Raw genomic sequence first — 21,128 nt, 5'->3', positions numbered from 1 at the left:
AAGAAAATGGAAAAAATATGCTTTTTTTAGGAACTGCTGTGAGTAATGAGTATGACGTCAGTAGTCTTTGGCCTCAACAACTGCAGTATTGATTAGGAGTATAGAGACTGGATTGACAAAACAATTGTCTACCTGCCCACAGTATATGGATTAGAGACTAAATATTGATTGCCTCTACACATGCTGTATGATTAGAGGCACAGATTGACAAATCCATCACAAACACGCCACAGGTGGACAATGTGGCTACTTACAGTAGTAGGAAAGTACGGGCTGGTCTTGAATTTCTTCAGACACATGGAGCAGGTGTAGGTGCCAAAGAAAAGGATGAAGGACATGAGGGTGATGTCGGGCACAAAGTTACAGGCTGTGCCCACTAGCTCCCCTCCGTATTTCAAGCATTCCTTCTTTGACAGTGAGGACCAGCTGGCATTCAAGCGCTGCTCAAATGACACAAAGACATATGATCAGAACATCAAATCTACAGGTGTCTGGATCAAACATTTTTTTTTAAGTTGTTCATTTACAGAAAATCATGACATTCCTTGTAACTCTCTCGTTATGAACCTAGCAGCAATAAGTCAGATCTTGTTGATTGATTTTACAAACCCATGCTAAATAATTTGCATTTATGTAATCATGTTTATTGTAATAACTGAGGTATGAACTGAAATCGTTTTACTGTGGTGATCTGCATTATTAGCACACAGACCTACAGTAACTTGAACCCAAGACATACATTTAAAGTTGAGTGACACTTGTGTTATGAACAAAGACAGTTGCAGAACATTGAACACTCTCCAGTTTCTGTTTGAAGGCTGATGCTTTGTTGTCTTCAACCTCTCTGAAGTTTTACAATGACTCTGTTACTGTTCAAGTTTGCACAAAAGGTGCGAAACATGAGCTATGGCTCATTCAGTCACAAAGATATTGGCAAGGATTTGGGCATTATGTTTCATTGATCTCAAACTGAGGACTACATCTGAATGAAACCATTGAGAGATCTCTATTATTCGCAGCTGGGAGCTCAGTTTGGCTTTAGAAGAGGACAAAACGTCAGGCAGGTCTGGAGAAAACGTTTTATGAAAACAGCCAACAATTTAAGGATTAAATGGCACCATGTACTTTCTGAACATAACCAGGACAAGGAAGTTTTCTCCAATGTGTTGTGTAAGTTCTGTTTGGTGACCTCAATAAACCTAACAAGTGAAATACACAACACAAGTTTTGTCCAGATTTTAAATTCATTTTTAGTCTGGAGCAGTTGATAAAAGTTGCCTAAAGTCAGTGCCAGTCTACAGATTCTGAGCAGTTGACAGGTTTCACAGAAAATCATGTAGTGTATAATAGGCATAGACTTGGATTTATTAGCTTTTTCAGACTATGATTCCATTCAGTCAAAGGATATCAAATATGTTTTATATTTTTAGCTGATTTTATTTTATTTATTTTTATTTATTTATTTAGACATATATATTTTTTAATTTGTCCTGTTTCTCCTAGAAATGAGGAGCATGTTTCTCATGTAGTGTATTACAGCCTATGCACATATATTAGTGATGTTTTGAAACACTTACTGTATCGCTGTAATTTACAGTCCAGATAAATGTTGAATCAAGTGGATCAGTGTACACATCTGAAGAATTGGCTGAAAAACACAAAGGTCAAAGGTCTGAAGTGGCCTTTAGAAAGAACCAAAAACATACAGTGGGGCTCAAACATGTAAATCTGAAACCTGGAAATTTTGAAAAATTCTGAAACTTTATTATGTAAAATAAATAAATAATGCAAATAAAAATAAAAAGGAAAATCCAAAATAGAAAGGTTTTCACTTCTCATTTGTGGGACATATTTTCCCATTTTATGTGTAAAATTTAACTGTAACATTTGTACTATTTAAAGGGTTAGTTCACCCAAAAATGAAAATTCTGTCATTAATTCCTCCCCCTCATGTCGTTCCAGACTCGTAAGACCTTCGTTCATCTTCAGAACACAAATTAAGATATTTTTGTTGAAATCTGACAGCTCTCTGACCCTCCATAGACAGCAAGGGTCCTACCACGTTCAAGGCTCAGAAACATAGTAAGGACATTGTTAAAATAGTCCATGTGACATCAGTGGTTCAACCGTAATTTTATGATGCTACGAGAATACTCGTAGCAAAAAAAATAAAAATAAAAATAAATAAATAATGACCTTTATGAAGTAGTATCACTCTCCATAAAGGTAGAAGACGGTAACTCGCAAGAGAAGAATTGTTGTATAAACTCTTTATCTTGTTTTTTTTGCGCACAAGAAGTATTCTTGTAGTCATAAAATGACGGTTGATCCACTGATGTCACATGGACTATTTTATCAATGTCCTTACTACATTTCTGAGCCGTGACCATGGTAGGACCCTTGCTGTCTATGAAGGGTCAAGAAAGCTCACATCATCCAAGTGGATGCTGCACACTGGTGGTGGTTGAGCAAGAGACCCCCCCACATGATTGTAAAGCGCTTTGGGTGTACAACAATAAACAGTAAAGCGCTATATAAATGCATCATTCATTCATTCATTCATTCATTCATTACATGTTTGGAACAACATGACGGTGAGGAATTAATCACAGAATTTTTATTTTTGCGTGAACTATCCCTTTAACACACTTGACTCAGACAATGTCACTATTTTCCTTTAAACTCTCAAAAAACATGACAGATTTCACAAGCAGATGCTCACACAGGTGCAAACATTTTATCACGGTTACGGGCGAGTCAAACACAAGATATGTGCCAACCAGTTCGCAATGACCGCTGTAAAATGTTCACCACTTCTCCACAGCATTAATCTTTAAAGAGACTCTTTGCTGGGTTCCCCTAACTGGAACTAATTTCCACACAGCTGTTGTTTCCCTCTGCAGTATCGGATTGGAGAGAAGTCAAGGGAGGGTGAAGAGGAGCAAACAGCGGTTTAGAGGAAAGCAGCATGAGTGGATGAGCGCCCCACCCGCCAGCTCCTCTCTGTACGGTCTTAATTCACCACACGCATGGAGATTAACCCCAAACCACATCACGTCCACATCCACCCCCTAGATTGCTCCTTCATTCCTACTGACGACACCACACACACAACGCCACTAGCACAATAAACAGATGAAGTGAATGTCAAAATTGTTGCTAAGTCAGCCACAAAACATTACACCGACACAAAGAAGAGATTTAATTATTATTTCAAAACTTCAAAAACAAAGTTTTGTAATTGTTCAGTGGTCTGAATATCAAACGGGCCCAGTGGTTTAGCAGTGTGATAATTGACTAACAACATTCTTTCACACCAATATAAAACCTGCATTAAAAAAAACAAAGCAGATGACTGCAGAATGTATCAATTCCTGTTCTTGCTGTCTTCTGTTTGGGATGGAAACTCAAAGTCACCCTTCAGTCACTAATAAATTAACTTGAGTGAAGTCACAGTCACAATAGATTTTGAGCAAGCAAAATTTCTCTGGACACTGCAACTGTCATACTATATGATGTTGCACTCTGTGGCATCTTTTTTAAAAACAAATTCAGGTGAAATTCAACATATAGCAGAAAAATATTCCAGTCTACTCTACTGCAACACCACAATCCTGCATATTTAAAGCTTCCATTTTTAATTCAACTGACATGACGTACACATCTTTACGAAACTCGGAGTGTCAGAGTTCACAGAAATTGAGCTTTGGAATGCATTCGCACCCGTACGAATGAAAGTCAGTGGAACTTTAGTATGACCACTCTTTTAAGGTGGGGTCACATTAGAGAAATTTTCAGTGTAGTGAAAACAGCTTTCTGTTCGTTAGCATGAAGAATTAACCCATTGCAAAATCTGCATGGTAAAAACTTCAGCCTTCATGAAATTCCTGATTGCGTGGATTCCAATTAAAATGAATGTATTTTGCCAGTAAAAAATTTGTCAGACAAAGGTAAATGCACCTTTATTGACTTGAGACTTGACTTAGACTTGTATACAACTGACTTGAGATTTAATCTTGTAAACAATCGAGTCTTGACAAATCCATTAATCTGAGACATGACACTCAGAAACTGCTGGTTTGATACTTGACTTATACTTTGTCTTCGAGACTCCGAATTAGACAAAATCTATGAGTGTATAGAAAACTACTGTCAAAAGTGATTTGACATGGATTGTGACAAAAGACTTGAGCCTTGACTTGTACTGTATATCAGACACCTGTTATCATGTCTGGATATTGTAGCTGCAAGCCATATGGTGCACTACTGTGTCCTGCTGAAAATTAAGATGCAAATGGAATGAATAGCTATGGCATCACTATAATTATATCCAGGAAAAACGACAACTGAATTGAATCATCATGCACTGTACAGAGTTTTGGATATAAAGACAAAAGCAATCCTCTGGGTCTGAACTATCATTTGAAGACCAGAATTAGTACAACAAATAGGATAATTAAATATTTATGCTGGTCATATTTATAAGCCGTGTGCCAGATGTCAACTTGGACACCTTTTAACAACAGCTGTACAAGCTTCAACTCTATAAAAGAGCTAAACATCCATTCCTATCAAACTATTGTGCTTCCACTGTATGTGTATCAGTGTCAATCAAGCAACTTCAATTTATACTCAGGCCAAATTTCTTTCAAACTACCAGGTAGTCACGAAGTGGAATGAATGTATGGTAACTGCACTTGAGCTCAAAGCAGCACATTTTGGATCCCAGCAAAAGGGAAAAAAGGTCACTTTGTGCTACATCATATCTGCTTCACTAAGCAAAATAATGTTACATATGCATCAGTAATCTTTTTTCTGTTTTGTCAGCACTCGTCGTTTCTTGCATCTGGTGCGGACAAGTCAGAGACTTAGAAAGGTAATTCGGAATTTAAAACGAAAGTAAAAGTTCAGGCAAGTTGACAAACTTGCAAATGGATAAAGGTTTTGTAAGCTCAATTAGCATCTAAATACCAAAGCAAGAAAACTTCAGAAGAAAAGATGTACCAGGTCTTACCATCAGTGGGCGCCATACACATGCAGTCATATTGCGTGACGTAATTGATTTTATAGTCTGAGTTGATGGGGTAATAATGAGCCAACTTCAGCATCTTCTTGAAGGCGTCATAGATGAAGATGAAGCTGATGAGCGAGGAGAAGCCCTCTTCTGTAAATCGGGTGAAATACTGCACCAGGAAGCTGGCGTCAGTGGCCACTAGGGCTAGACAGAAGAAGGCCGACCATAGGCCGATCCAAAGACGGAACTCTAGGTAGTCAAAGTCATGCTCCCTGCGGAAGACAGAAAATGGACAGAAAATGAACTCAATTCCCTCCAACCTTCAAATCATCCAGCAATGAAAAGTACACTACCGTTTAAAGGTTTGAGGGTGTTAGCGGAGGGATCCGAGACGGGCTCGTCCTTTTCTCGGTCCTCACCCGCTAGATCTCTCTCAGTGTTAGGAAGCCCGCGCTGCGGTTTCTTCCCACACCCCCAGAGAGAGAGAGCCAGACGCTTCATCTATCTTCCTCCCCTGAAGGGGAACGTCTCTAGGTTACGTATGTAACCATGGTTCCCCGAGGGAATGAGACGCTACGTCTCTTTGCCATACTCCCTGCATCCCTCCAGGCGCTACTTCATCGAAGCTGGTTTGCGCTCTGCCGGATGCGCTTTTATACTTTCTGGTGCTTACGTCACCCCGCTCGTGACGTCTCGCTACTCCATTGGACTGATTTGACACATGCTTCAGAACGCGGTCACGCAAGGGCGTTCCCAAAGCGACTTCGACGCAGCGTCTCGTTCCCTCGGGGAACCATGGTTACATACGTAACCTAGAGACGTTATTCTTCGTGTTTTTGAAAGTCTCTTATGCTCACCAAGGCTGCATTTATATGATCAAATATAAAGTAAAAACAGTAATATTTTGACAAATTATTAACATTTAAGTAACTGTTTTCTATTTGAATATATTTTTAAATGCAATTTATTCCTATGATGGCAAAGCTGAATTACTGCAGTCATTGTCACATGATCCTTCAGAAATCATTCTGATATGCTGATTTGGTGCTCAAACATTTCGTATTATCAATGTTGAAAACAGTTGTGCTGCTTAATAGAATCTTAGTTTCAGATAACTACTAAATGGTGAGTATATGCAGTAGTTGGTTTGCAATGTCACATTCTGAACAGAGATGATGAAGCACCTGCTGAAGTTGAAGAGCAGCCTTTCAAACACCAGCACTGGCCCCGTACTGCTGAGGATTGTCAGAGGTTGCCCAGCCAGGAGACAGAACACTGCTCCAGACACCGCTGTGCCCAGAAAGCTCTCCAGCACACCCTTCACACAACACACAATGAAGAAGAGTCAAAGGGTTAGGGACAAACCCAACTGAAGATCAAGCTCTGTGGACAGAAAGTCTGTTTAAAACAGGACTAGCTTTCCTTGTTCACAGACGTACTTTGTGATTTTATCCCATGCGAATCTGTGCTTTCTCTCACATAACCTCAGTAAAAATTACAAAGCAAATTACCTATTTTCCTTTACATAACTTATGTACATAATGTTAATTCATTCTTTCAATGGATTTATCATTAATATCAAGCACACTGAATTCAATAAATTGATTTTTATTACCCATAAATTTAATTAGGTGTTGCACATGGCCTTCCATAATGCCCATATCCAGACCGTAGACTCGAACCTTCATTATTAACTAGCCCTGTCCAAATCAATACATTAAATCACTGAACTGAACAGCTTTCCTGAACTGAAACATTGACTAGCCAAAGACGTGTGCAGCAGACCTTAGCATGCATCTTTAAGACAGCTAATTATATGAACTGTGAGACTTTAACTTACTAACATGACCTTTGAACTCGTGGTAACATTTCAAAAGGAGGGCAGAGAAGAAGCAGCTCCCAGTGTGTGTCAGTTAAAGATTGACCAAGATTGAATTACACTGTAATCCTTGCCAAGGTTGGACTGATTCTTATTTAGAAAGGCTCTGGCACAGAGAGCACGTCACATCCGTACACTCATGTAGTTTCTCATGGTTTGCAGCTGTATCTTCACCTGCATGTTCTCTGTGGCGTCACCCAGCAATCCTCCGAATGTGATGGCATTGGTTACTGTTCCCAGGTAGATGAAAAGAATGGCAGACAAAGACTGGATGTGTAGTCCATCGTAGAAATCACTGAAGAAAAAGGGAGCTTTTCTTTTGATATCAAGAATAAGGCCTCCACAAAACCTGAAAAACAAAACATGACATGTTATAATTGTCACAGTGGTTTTCATTGAATTTTATTACATTTCTACAGCTTATCTTAATCTGCCTTCCTCTATTCACAAAATATATTTCTCTCTGTACAGTAGGGTTCAAAAAACTGAGTGAAACTGAAAATCTGGGATTTAATTCAAACCTAATAATAAACATAAACCATGCAATAATCACAAAACTTGCAGGATTTTGAATATTATTATATACTATTTCTAGGCCACTAATCAAAAGTAAAGAGGGGTATACCAAATACTAAAACAATTTGAAATTCATGTTAATTTTGTTAACTATTATTAACATTTATTTTTGAAAATATTAAATATTTTAAACAGTAGTATGTTGTTTATTGCTATTATTAATTAGTAAAAGGGATACAAATCTATTTAGCACAAAATACTAACAGTACACAGCAATTCCTTGCCAAAGGTCAAGTAAAAAATCAAATCTAATGATAACAGTCTGTACTCTGTAAATGGAGCACATGCTGACTTCAATGTTTGTCTAATATTAAGATAATTCTAGTCATTTTAAAGAGTCAAACAGACCTTTATCTGAACTAAACCATGGTGTTCAGAGGTTCGGCATAATCTGTTCCTTCAGAAGAATTTATACAAACATTAACTCACTTCCCCGTCTTCTTCAGCTCATCGCCTACTGCGTGCCCCCCGCCCCCGTGTCCACCGCTGTGAGGCGTGTCTCCATTCATCTGTGTGCTGTCCCCTCCAGCATACATGTTCTTTCTGGACAACATAACAAGCACATGGAGATTGTTGAACACAGAACACAAAAACTTTAATGTTATTAATGCCCTAAAATAAATGTTATATGGGAGGAAAGCGAGAACAGAGAAAGAAATATGACAAAAGACACACTCAGTGGACTCTTCATAAGTCATTTTAAAGTCCCCACAGCCTGAAAAGCCTAAATAAAAAATGCAAGCTCATACACTGGTAGCTCACACAAATGTCTTATGCAATACAAAATAAAATACAAGATAGACATCGTAATTCAATGTTATTCTTCAGTTCCTAAAATTACAATCTAAATGCCATGATATATGAATATGTTACTCACTGAACCATCCACATGGCATGAAAATCATTTAAAAAAAAACCATGGAACGATAGATAGAACTATAGGATAATACATAATCTGATAAAATTATCAAACAATAGATAAAATGATAAAATACCAGATAAAAAGACAGACAGAGATACAGAACGACTTAATGATAGATAAAACGGTTAACTGATAAAATGATAAGATAGACAGACACACAGATAGACAGATAGAAAAAAGATTTAAAAACAGATAATTAGGGGTGGGGCGATATGACCAAAATCTTATATCACAATGAGTCATTTTACTTCACGGTAACAATATATATTACAATATAGTTATTTTTGCTTTAAATAAGGTCTTTATGATATCAACATTTTTGAAACCATAGAAAATTCAGAATTCTTGTCACCACTGTCAATATCACAAAAAACACGATTAAATAAGAACAAGAAACTAATTACAAGCAATAGGACAAAAAAAAACTACAGTAGAACAAATAAATAAGAAATGCTCCATACATTGTATAAAGTAATCAAATGTATAAAAACACTGCATATTCTTCACTGTGTAAATTAAACATACATTTCTTATTAAATTTACAAAAGTGATTTAGCTGTCACTTTAAGAGCTGCCTGGATCCAATATACTGTTACACATGTGTTTTCCTTTAGCTGTTTGCTTTCACTTAAGACCTAAATAACTGTGTTTATGAGGATACTTGCAAACAATGGCATTTTGATACATACAAGTGTGTGTATTTAACCGTTCAAAGGCTACAAAGTGGCAAAAATAACTTCTTCATGTGTGTTGACAGCGCTCAGAAACAATCGCTCAGACAGCGCATGCATATAGCGAAATGAGTTCTCTTTCACTGATGATTGCATTTCAACAGCTTAAAATCACTTGATTTTTTAAACAGCAATGCTTAAAAGCGTGTGCAAACGATACGTTTTCGTGACCACATAGCACAGCAACGTCACATGAGTGTGTAAACGCGATAGAGATGATAGTCCAAAATCTCTACCGGTTTACAAATGAAAATGATAAAACAATAGAGAAAACAATAAAAGAACTGAGCGACAGATGATAAAAGGACTTAAGATAAAACAATAGATGATAACTGTAAATTTAATTGTAAAGTTTTTTTTTTCTTACAAATTAATGGATGATAGAGACAGACAGACAGACAGACAGATAGATAGATAGATAGATAGATAGATACTGTAACCAGTTCAGTCTGTTGTTTACATTCAACAAGCTACTGTAACCAGTTCAGTCTGTTGTTTACATTCAACAAGCTACTGTAACCAGTTCAGTCTGTTGTTTACATTCAACAAGCTACTGATAAGTGTCAAATTGGTGAAACTGTATAATGATCTGCTGAATGTTACGTAATTTTGATAGAGACAGACAGACAGACAGACAGATAGATAGATAGATAGATAGATAGATACTGTAACCAGTTCAGTCTGTTGTTTACATTCAACAAGCTACTGTAACCAGTTCAGTCTGTTGTTTACATTCAACAAGCCACAAATGAATGTATGAGGTCTAGTGTGTGTAGTGTGTTGTGTACACTGTGTGTTATGCTGGTGTGACTGACTGCTGTGGGCACACAGCTCTGCTTTATAGGTAATGCGGGCTGGTACAGATTGAGGTGGCAGGATGAGGAGGCAGCCTGCTGTCACTTCACCTGAAGCCAAAGAGAAGTGACGTAATTGATCTAATTAACCGCTGCTCTGCTCCACTACACTGGATGAATGAATGGTTGGCCTGGCCAACTGGCCTTTGAAACTACTTCCTGACTGTGTGTGAAATACATTATGTAACACACTGTACATGGCTTAAAGGGTTTGGCTACTAATATAAAAAAGACATACATGCAGTTTCTGCTTGTCATTTGTAACAATGAAAGACTGAAATTACTTTAATTAACCCTTAAAAAACTGTCAAACTACCTCAGGGACAGCCTCAGAAATGCTATTTCACAATTGTTTGAGTCATTTCAAAACAGGAACATTGACAGACTTTGATGTGGGATATTGGTGGGGCTTCAGCAAAAGAAAGCGTGACAGGCTAATATGGGCTCCCTACATCAATTACCTTTTATCTGAGGATGGCAGGGATTTTGGTGGCTCTATCCTGATGGCAGGGTCCCATTCTCCAGGAGGGAGGACAATGACCTCATCCAAGAACTCGTCGATGCCAGCGAGGAGATCTTGTCTGTCCTTGGCTTTGTACGCAATTTCATGGAAGACCTTGATAAGAGAACTTTGATTACTGGCCAACTCTCCCCACACATGACTAATCCAAGCACAAACCTTTTTTTTTTTTTTTGCTATATATAATTCGAACAAAACATTTCAGGCACAGCAACTCAGCATCAAAACATATATATATATATATATATATATACACACACAAATAACATTAAATTAACACTGGTTCTGTTACAGATTGCAGTCGTTTTTTGTTTTTTTTTTTAAGTGTAAAAGCAACAGTATTTAGCACCCTTAAGCCCCGTTCACACCAAGAATGATAACTATAAAGATAACTATAAAGATAACGATATTAATATAACGATATTAATATATATAACGATGGATTCTGATTGGCTGTCAATTTTTTATCGTTCATCAGCTGGAGAAAAATCGTTTTGAAAGTGATTCCAACGATATCGTTTCTCTTTGTCTTTATCGCTATAGATGTGGTGTGGACTCTGCTATTCTTTAATATTGAGAACAATTTTTAGAACTATATCTTTATTGTTATCTTTATAGTTATCGTTCTTGGTGTGAATGGGGCTTTAAACATGACTGAAGGCCATTTTCTGTTGTTGTGTGAACAAAAAAATTCTGAATCAAAATAGGACAAAAAATGTTCTAAGATTAGTCTGTATGTACCTCATCGGACATCAGAGTAGCAATTGCTCTACCAATTTCATGGTATGACTTGGCTTTGCCTTTGGGTCCAAGAAGAATGAACAGAAATCTAGGAAAGATAATAACAAATATTACCTAAAGTAAAACACACAGCTTTTCTATTGGTTTAATAAAAGCCTGTTTTGAACTGAACACCCTCCACCACTGCTATATTTTCCTCCTTGGCTTTGTGGGATAAAAGCAGGTCATACCTGGTGGGCACAGGCACTTCAGTCAGCGCCCCCAACATGACAGCCTGCTGCAGCCTCAGAAAGGCCACAAAAGGACTGTCCAGGAAGTCCACTTCTCCAACGAGAACATTGGAAGCTTCAGCATCTCTGGGCAGTTTCTTCATGAACTTGTTCTTCAGCTGAACACATGCAGGATGGGATTTTAATGAAATTCAGTAAGGAGGAAGAACCGGGTAAACAAAGTGCACAAATCAAGCTCCAACACATGACCTCATTAAACATACTGCCCAGTTGGCATTCTGTGCCAAGACTTTCATGAAGATGTGATGAATCCAACAACAGCAACTGTCCAACTAATGGAAATTACAAAGATTGGTGGCTGCATGTGGGATTGTTCATTCTAGGGTTCAGCAAGGGCCCACTGTGACTCCTGCATTCTTTTACTCTTAATTCAGAGGAACCAGTGGTAACCAGTATAAGAACTGTTAAATTCATTTTATTTATATGGGTTGTTGTCGTTGCTACCAGTGATAAAATGAAGGCCAAATTCAAAGGCAGTGGCATTTGCCAGCTCAGACTTTGAGGTCATGCCAAATGTGAAATTTACAAGCCAAAGATAATTAGTACACCCTTCACACATAACCATAAATTGTTAAGCAACTCCAACTTATGCCTCCAAAGTCATCATTGCGAATTTTAACAGCTAAAAGTATCACACTTACTCAAGCTTGTTGCATATATAAAGTGCTTTTAGGTTTATTACTTGCAATAATGCAAACATTTACTATTCTTTAACAGTAAGACTAGCGCACAAGACATAAATCTAATTCTAAAGCTCATAAATCAAATTTGACAGCTCTGCTGTCAACTTGAAAATGGGGTTACAATATCAGTCATTAATAAACCAATTCCCCAGTATACTTCCCAAACATAAACAATAACATTCCCTCCTGAAAGTCTTATTGAACAGTCAGAGTAAGCGGTTTCGTTAACCATTGACGGAAGAACACTGGAAACGCAAGCACAATGGAAAACATTTAACCTGCAGCACCTGAGCACATGATGGGACAGACCTCTCACTCATCAACAGCACTAGCATCATAAATCATTTGTTTTGAAGCTCTTGCTTTTATTCCATTATACTGTTGCAAAACTATCGTATTACTGATTATCATTGAATTACTGTCGTGAGATAAAATAAGCACATATCCTGACGCATTAACATGTGTATTAATGTAATGAATGGGATGACTTTGTGTCTTGCTTTAGAAAAGGTTACTTATATAAACTTGATATGTTTTGTCAATTCAGAAAGTTTTTACGACTTCTCAGAAAACCTTGATGACTCCTTTTTTATGAAATATGTAGACACTGTTTAAGAAAGATAATATTTTATTTGTACATGATGCTTTGAAATCTGTTATGCTTATTTTCCCCCTTGTTTTCTTATGATTTGGTTGCATAAAAAAAAACTACACTATCTCTGATCATTAAATCTACTCTATCCCCCGATGTAAAGAGATAGTTCACCAAAAAATATTTTGTTTAACATTTTGTTGAAAATAATGAGTTAAAGACACATGATCTAATTTCATGATACTTTTTAGTGATTTTAAAGACTCCTATTTGACCAATATGACCATCCCTACTTTGCGGGAAAAACTTTATAAACACTGAATTCAACTCATTCTGGGAATTTAGAAAGAAAAGATACCATAGAGTGACAAAAAAGATCATGACTAAATGAAACTAAAGCAAGTGAAGAAGTGGTGGCTATAGATAGAGGGGAGTGATATCACTGATGTTAACTGGAGGCCAGATTGTAGACAGCATTAATAGAGGAGCGTAAAGAGATGATTAAGGTATTAGAAGGACACACCTTAAACAACCCATAGTGTTTTTCTCAGACTTGTATGAATGTTTACCTCTGAGCTTCATTATCTAGGAGTCAAAAAAGGGTCATCAGACGGTTATGTTCCATCAGTTAATTCATTTCAGCAGCACAGTATGCTGAATACAACACCATGCAAAGCATTTTTTACAATGTACAGTATGTGTTCCAATTTTATTACAGGCAACTTCTGACCTAATAATATATCACACACTCCAAGCAACTCGCATTAACATCAAATATCACATCTCTAGCTGTCCAGCTCTCTAACAGATAGTATGTGATGTGGAAAGGCTTAGCATCATCTCTGATACTGGATTACTTCCACCGCATCAACAGGGTCTGATAGCCTGCATTTTGTGTAGTCAAGCCATGGAACAGATGACTTCCTGTTGCAGCTAATGAGAATCGAGCACTGTCACCTGAAATCTCAGTAAATATCTTTAAATAAATGCTTTACAATTGAGAGTGTTGCTGTTTTCTTCATACTGTATTTGTCTTGTTCCCAATAAAATCATTTTTGTCAAGGCTTGAATTCATGGTACTGCCTTAAGTGGGCGCTATTTCAGAAGAAAATTCAATTCATTGAGTAAGTTATTAAGCTAAATTCACAACAGCAATTTATTACATGTTACTTAGGTTACCATTCATTTCCAGATTCTGTGAATATCTAATCTCAGGAAGCAGGAATGACATCATCCAAAAAACAAAAAAAGTGTGACAAGCCATGAGGCTTTCACAGTGCATGACACGAACCCAGCCATCCCTCAATCTGCGCTTATAATCACAATCTGTCCATGTCTCTGGGCCACCTCACACAAGCAGCCTCTCAATCCCCCACTCTGCCAAAAGGGGCAAGGGGCATCTCCTCTGAGTCTGTCAACAGCTGAGGCCTTCCAGCAATCACATCCACACTGGTTTATTCAGCACACAGCACAAGAACACTGTCAAACATTTGCTAGCTATTTCACTTAATGCTGCATTCAGCAAGAAGGGATGCATTCTCACGTAAAAAGGAAAGATTCTACAATTCCTCTGAGGTGAACTTCTGTGAAGTGAGTTAATTTTTATGGTTTGTCACAGATTGACACCACCCTAATGACCTCCTGGTGCTCTGTCAATGAGAGCCCAAGAACTTCCCATTAGGAATGGAAGTCTGTATTTCACACTAGCCCTATCCTTGTGCTTCTGTTCTGTTCATCTAAGTGCAATGTCCTATTTTATCATTAGGAAAACATTGGCTTCATCAGTCTTGTCATAGTGACATTGACTGATGTGCACAGATTTTTGGCAATCCAAATTACAGTCAATTACAGATGCTTTTATATTTTTACATGTATACATGTTTTTAATATTTGATTATTAATAACATGTTATATTGCATTCCAGAGGTTGGGGTTGGAAAATTTTTAAATGTTTTTGAAAGAGGTCTCAAGCTCAACAAAGCTGCATTTATTTAATTATAGTAAAAATAGGAATACTGTGAAATATTGTTAAAATTTAAATAAATATTTTACATTTTATTATATGTGACCATGGACCACAAAAATAAGGGTCAATTTTCAGAAATTGAGATTTATGCATCATCTGAAAGCTGAATAAATAAGCTTTCCATTGATGTATGGTTTGTTATGATAGGACAATATTTGGTCCAGATACAAGTATTTAAAAATCTGGAATCTGAGGGTGCAAAAAAATCAAAATATTGAGTAAATCGCCTTTAAAGTTGTCCAAATGAAGTTCTTAGCAATGCATATTACTAATCAAAAATTAAGTTTTGATATATTTACGGTAAGAAATTTACAAAATATCATCATGGATGATGATCTTTACTCAATATCCCAATGATTTTTGGCATAAAAGAAAAATCAATAATTTTGACCCATACAATGTATTGTTGGCTATTGCTACAAATATACCCCAAGCAACTTATGACTGGTTTTGTGCTCCAGGGTCACATATGTTAAAATGTAATTTATTCCTGTGATAGCAAAGCTTAATTTTCAGCATCATTACTCTAGGCTTTAGTGTTACATGATCCTTCAGAAATCACTCTAATATGCTGATTTGGTGTTTAATAAACATTTTATACTATTATCACCATTAAAAACAATCTAATATTATAGTTTACTGTTTATTATTTCTGTCAAAACCATACTATTTTTAAGGATTCTTTTGACGAATAGAAAAAGAACAGAAAGTACAAAATGACAACATTTATTTAAAATTTAAAACGTTATAAAAGTCTTTACTGGCACTTTTAATCAATTTAATGCACGCTTTGTGCATAAAAGTAAAAAAAAAAATCTTCCTGGCCCCAAACACACACAAACACATGAACAATCTTGAAACTGGACTCACCTGATCTTTCTCTGGTTTGTCTGAGATATCGCTCAGGCTGCTTGATGTCAAGTTGCGATGTGTGGTGGTTGGACTACCTAATCAAAATGAATGAAAATAACAGATCAATGAAAAAGACCCAAATTGAAAAGGGCACTGTTCCATTATTTTAAACACAAAGTTTTAAAAAATAGTCTACAAATAAATCCAAATGCAGGATAAGCAAGGGAACTGAATGTCAGATGAACCATTGGGGAATCAGTGGGACTGACAACACTGCACAGAACATTAATATTTTTTCACAGGCTCTGAATTGCTTGTGTCCATGCTTTTAAAAGTAAAATAACTTAAATTAGGAAAGGTGAAGTGCCAGGCAAGAAAGGAACCTACTGAAAGGTTAACTATTAACCTTGCAGAGTCCAAGTCATTGTCATCATTGCTGTGAACAGCATAGCAGGAGAACAGCACAGTGAAGCAAAGTATTCCCAATGCCACAGACTTATATTGACTAAGATGTCAGTTTGATGCAGCCAAAAGAAGAAAAAGGGAGGCTGAATATAGATGAGGGAGGTTTAAAAAAAGAAGCTTCATTTATGAAGCACTTAAAAAGAAAGAAGAAAAAAAAAAAAAAGAGTAGTAACTTGAAAAAATAATTCACATCCACCTTCAGAAATCCTACATTATCAGATCAGAGCTGCTCATTAATATGGTTATGGTCATGATGATACGGTGATCTCCAGTGGAAAGTTCCACAGAAATTAGTCCAATGTGATTATTAGAAGACTTTGGAATTTAAATCTATTAAGGGTGAAGATCACCATAACGGGAAATTCTAGATATGAAAATATATTACATAACAATGACTACAGGACTGACTAGCTAAACATAGATGGTCACAACAACAAATAAAAAAGGTCATATCACTCAATCTAAAAATAGGTTCTTTATTGGCATCAATGGTTCCATGAACAATCTTTAACATCCATGTAACCTTTTCATTGCACAAAAGGTTCTTTATAGTGGAAAAAGTTTCAGATTATTATTACTTATTATTATTATTATTCAGATCAGATTATAATTCAGATTATTAAAACATTCTTTAAACCATGTAAACTGTTCACTTAAAAGTTCTTTGTGGAACCAGAAACTAATTATCTGTGCATCGCAGCAAACGCTTCCTTTGAAACCCTTATTTTTAAGAATGTACATTTTGTATGATTTCATTTGTCCCTAAGGTGTTATTTAGTTATTCAATTAACTCTTTAAATGGTCTAAGAAGATTTGGTTCCTCGTGATATGACCCTTTGAAGCTACAATCCTATGCTATTCTCACAGCTACTGTATGTTACACACTACGTGGGGTGAAGGGACACATACACATGTAATGGCAACTGGTAAGTTGGACTTACTAGGCCATCCCATGCTTGGACTTCCAGGGGCTCGCAACACCTCCTCTGAGTTGCGAGTCATTAGACAAGGCACTGAAGTCTCAAGTGGATTACGTGCTTTTAGTGACAAGTGCAGCAGAAAGGATAAAAGATGGTAAGAAGGGTGAAAAGATAAGATTGTTAAGGTGATAGAGGTCAGTGGTTTTAGGCATACAGTTTAGCTATTTTTGTAAAAGATTGTGTGAGACTGGTGTAAAATCACTCAGGAAAAGATAGGATTTGTTATAGAGGTAGAAAAGCACAGTTAAAGCAAGTTTTTTTTTTCAGGAAACAAAAGTTGTGGTGAATAACATTTATGTCACATTCAAATGTCCAATGGTCAAAGAATCACAGGATTCATGGTTTAAAACCTGTGCACATGCAGCCTATAAAAGCTGGAAAAATGCTGGCATGATCTTTGTTTAAAGTTTTATCAATGCACTATTTGTCTTAACTGAAGACATGTAAATATCATTGCCAAAAATCAAATGATCCTTTTGACCATTGCTTTATTTGAAGTGTTGCCTGTGTTGTCCATGTTGTATTTAAACACTGCTCTAAGATTAGTTTATTAGTTCGCCAGTTCATAACAGTTCACAATCTCAACAATGTAATGCAACAGCCTATTCTGTGCATCACTGAAAAATAAATGCATAGAGACAGGACAGACTAAAAATAAAGGGTAACACTCTACTTGAAGGGGTGTGCATAAGACTGACATGACACCTTCATAATCATGACATGACACATGTCATGAATATGAAGGAGGTTTTATGCATTTTTATGACAACTGTCATTAAGTGTCATTCTCTCAGTTATGTCATTTTTAATGCAAATATTTGACCTAACCCTAACCTAACCCTACCCCTACCCCTAACCATAGCCCATAACAAAGACATCTCAAACAATGTCATCTTTGCATTAAAAATTACATAACTGAGCAAATGACACTTAATGACAGTTGTCATAAACATGCATAAAAAACCTTCATATTCATGACATGTGTCATGTCATGATTATGAAGGTGTCATGTCAGTCTTATGCACACCCCTTCAAGTAAAGTGTAACTAAATAAGGTACTGAAAAGCAACAAGTTACTATTTAAAGAGCCCATGAACTCTTTTCGTGTCTTCTAGCTCTCCCTATATGCTTGTGTACTCCTAAAAAATGCCTAAATTAACATTTAATGGATTCTGATTACACAGAGTTTTGACTCTCTGGAATGAGAATGTTCCTCCCCTTAATATGACCTGTAACTGCCTAAGCAAGCAGCAAATCATGATCATGGCTGTGATGTAATTAAAGCTTAATGATTATTTAATCCCTTTGATATGTCACACACAAACCTCATGTTGTAAGAGAAAATACACCACTGTTTAAAAGTTTGGGCTCAGTAAGATTCATGTTTTTAAAAGAAGTCTCTTCTCACCAAGGCTGCATTTATTTAATCGAAAATACAGTAAGAATACAGCAGTATTGTGAAACAGCCTCGTCTTCAGCGTCACATGATCCTTCAGAAATCATTCTAATATGCTAATTTGGTGCTCAAGAAACATTTATTATATATCATCAAAGTTGAAAACAGTTGTGCTGCTTAATATCAGAAACCATGATACATTCTTTCAGGATTCTATCATGAATAGAAAGTTAAAAATAATAGAATTTATTAGAAATAGATGCATTATAAATGTTTTCCTGTCACTTTTGATCAATTGAATGTGTCCTTGGTGAATAACCAAGACAAAGCAAAAAATAATAATAATAATTCAACAGTAGTGTCAACACAAAAGAAGGTGCTTGTCAAGTGATTTCATGGAGTCTTTAAAACATACAGAGACAACTACTTATAAAAAAGGAAAAATATAAAAAGGCTTCATCTATGCTGAGTCAACAATGAGTCAGCAAATTGGTAAAACATTAGTAAAACAATTATTGTGATCTGTGTGACTAATGCATTTAAATATGTAAAAATTTAAAGATAAGGATGTAAATCTCCTGAATAAAATTTGAGGAGTAAAATATAAATATTTGGTATTCTTCAGTTATCTTTAAGAATAACACAAGAAAATTCAAAACACAAAATCAAAAAAGGTAAAAGAATTAGAACAAATTATGTTTTTGAAAAGTGTGGAAAAAAACTATCCACAAAAGATTTCATAAAACTGAAGAAGAAGAAACATCTTAATATAAAAATCTACAAAATATAGCAATAATAATATAAAAAATCTTAATAGCTTAAAAGGAAAAAGGAGGGTAAAAAATAACTGCACCAAACTGGCACCTATATTACCATTGTCCGGGGTGGAAAACAGCCTACTTGCGCTGGAGACCGTCTTGCCAATGTCAGCTAAGGAGCGAAGATTGGATTTCTTGGTCTGGTGGCGATGCTTCCTCAGCAAGGTGTACATGACCTTATCTTTCAGGTCAGCTTTCAAGAGACCGTTCTCAATCTGACTGTCAGTGATCATTTCTGAAAGAGAGAGACAGAGTGAATGCCAAACAGAGACAGGTAGACAGTGAGAAAGCAAAACTGGCATTAGAAGAGACCTGCCTCGTGGTTATTTTGCTTCTATAGATTTTGGGAAGCTCATTACGACCCCTTCACAACTGAGCAAACTTTTAACTAGAACTTGAAATTGGACTCTCCAAAGGAACTTGAAGTGAGTGTCAGTGAAAAAAAAAATGAAGTGAAAAAGTGAAGTGACACATTGCCTTCTATTCTTACCCTTCAGAAGCGGACATCTAATGAGGCAGTGGCTTGTGCATAAGATTGTCTGGTGGTTCCTGTAAGCATCTATTTTTATAAAAGAGGGTCAAAGACACGAGGCCTGGGCCCTTGGGCCCTTTTTGTGAATGGTTTGGCTCTTAATGGCTGATCCTTCAAATCATTTTTATCTCAAAAGGCACACTATGAGGTTGACTGAGCTTAACTCGGCCAAACTTAAGATTTGCTTTAAACTGATAATATGACTTGACACATCATGCTCTGAGTAAGAGATACGGCTGGGGATTCAAGATTAATTTGATTGGTGGCAGTGGTTACAATCTCACCAGCCATCTTTAAATCCAGAGAGCTGCAGTAAATGTCTCTTTTTTTTTTTTTAACCAATCCTCCTTCCTAAAAGGAAGCTTTTACAAAATAATCACAAGAATCACATACTTTGCTATCAGTGCACTACAGTTATTTAACGGCCACACAATTTTCATTCTGATCTTCCTCATACACTGCCTGAATTCAGTATAAAAGAAATGGCCATCCTGAATGGATGCAATCACCCATGCATCTGAGCCCAGAGTTACAGCGAGGGTTGAGAGAGGAGTGTATTAAACAGAGCTATGAATACATCCTGACATGTGAGCATTTGGATTTTGGAAACCAAATAAAAATGGGCTGTGCTGGCCGAGACCATGCATGCATATCACACGTGCTATCTCTTAGACCTTACAGTAACGGTACATTTGGAAAAGCTTTTTCTCTTAGTCTGATCTGCTCTAAAGTGTTATCTTTATGATATTTATTTTGCCCTTTGTCCACTGACAGGGTGCCAGTGCTGGTGGTAGAGCTGATGCCCTACATGAAAGCATTCTGTATGCTTCTATTACAGAAAAGGCAGGTCCATGACAGAAAAAAATGGCTCCTAAAATTTGCTCGTACAAAACCATGACTGATGCAAAATGAACATTGCATAAAACTTGTTTCACCCATTTGACAGACATCCTGTCCATACAAACAGTTTGTCAAATTGCACAGCAACACTTTATTGCCATCATGCATCTAATAAAAATGACAATACTCACAAATATCATGTTAATGTATTTCTATAATTTATTTATTTTTTTTTTTTTTTGGCCTTTGCATCAAAAGCGATTTATGATTGCCTAAATACGCTGAATCACATCATAACTTTTCAATATGAAGGCCCAAAAATCAAACTTGATTGAGGGCTGTGGGCCAAATGTAAATGTTGCATTGTGTGTGTGTGTGTGTGTGTGTGTGTGTGTGTGTGTATATATATATATATAA

At 36.5% G+C, this 21,128-nt stretch overlaps 1 protein-coding gene across 6 annotated transcripts in view; it reads right to left on the bottom strand.

Annotated features, from left to right (window-relative positions):
- The window catches only part of LOC107685251 (electrogenic sodium bicarbonate cotransporter 1-like), a 64,863-nt gene that overhangs the window by 9,505 nt on the left and 34,230 nt on the right, over nucleotides 1–21,128 (bottom strand). For 3 of the 6 annotated variants that reach the window (XM_016481770.1, XM_016481766.1, XM_016481767.1), the window contains 12 exons: nucleotides 19,395–19,574; nucleotides 17,087–17,182; nucleotides 15,699–15,775; nucleotides 11,468–11,625; nucleotides 11,238–11,325; nucleotides 10,438–10,592; nucleotides 7,899–8,012; nucleotides 7,068–7,242; nucleotides 6,199–6,332; nucleotides 5,015–5,286; nucleotides 1,578–1,648; nucleotides 255–440 (listed from right to left, as the gene is read on the bottom strand). In XM_016481770.1, coding sequence (XP_016337256.1) covers nucleotides 255–440; nucleotides 1,578–1,648; nucleotides 5,015–5,286; nucleotides 6,199–6,332; nucleotides 7,068–7,242; nucleotides 7,899–8,012; nucleotides 10,438–10,592; nucleotides 11,238–11,325; nucleotides 11,468–11,625; nucleotides 15,699–15,775; nucleotides 17,087–17,182; nucleotides 19,395–19,574 — 1,706 coding nt within the window. The remainder of the gene's footprint in view (nucleotides 1–254; nucleotides 441–1,577; nucleotides 1,649–5,014; nucleotides 5,287–6,198; nucleotides 6,333–7,067; nucleotides 7,243–7,898; nucleotides 8,013–10,437; nucleotides 10,593–11,237; nucleotides 11,326–11,467; nucleotides 11,626–15,698; nucleotides 15,776–17,086; nucleotides 17,183–19,394; nucleotides 19,575–21,128) is intronic. The other 3 variants (XM_016481768.1, XM_016481769.1, XM_016481771.1) reach the window with 3 other exon arrangements.

The sequence above is a fragment of the Sinocyclocheilus anshuiensis genome, unplaced genomic scaffold, assembly GCF_001515605.1.
Source record: "Sinocyclocheilus anshuiensis isolate Anshui unplaced genomic scaffold, SAMN03320099.WGS_v1.1 scaffold577, whole genome shotgun sequence".
NCBI classification, from domain to species: domain Eukaryota; kingdom Metazoa; phylum Chordata; class Actinopteri; order Cypriniformes; family Cyprinidae; genus Sinocyclocheilus; species Sinocyclocheilus anshuiensis.
The sequence above is the reverse complement of the archived record's forward strand: the minus strand, read 5'-3'. Positions and strand labels throughout refer to the sequence as shown.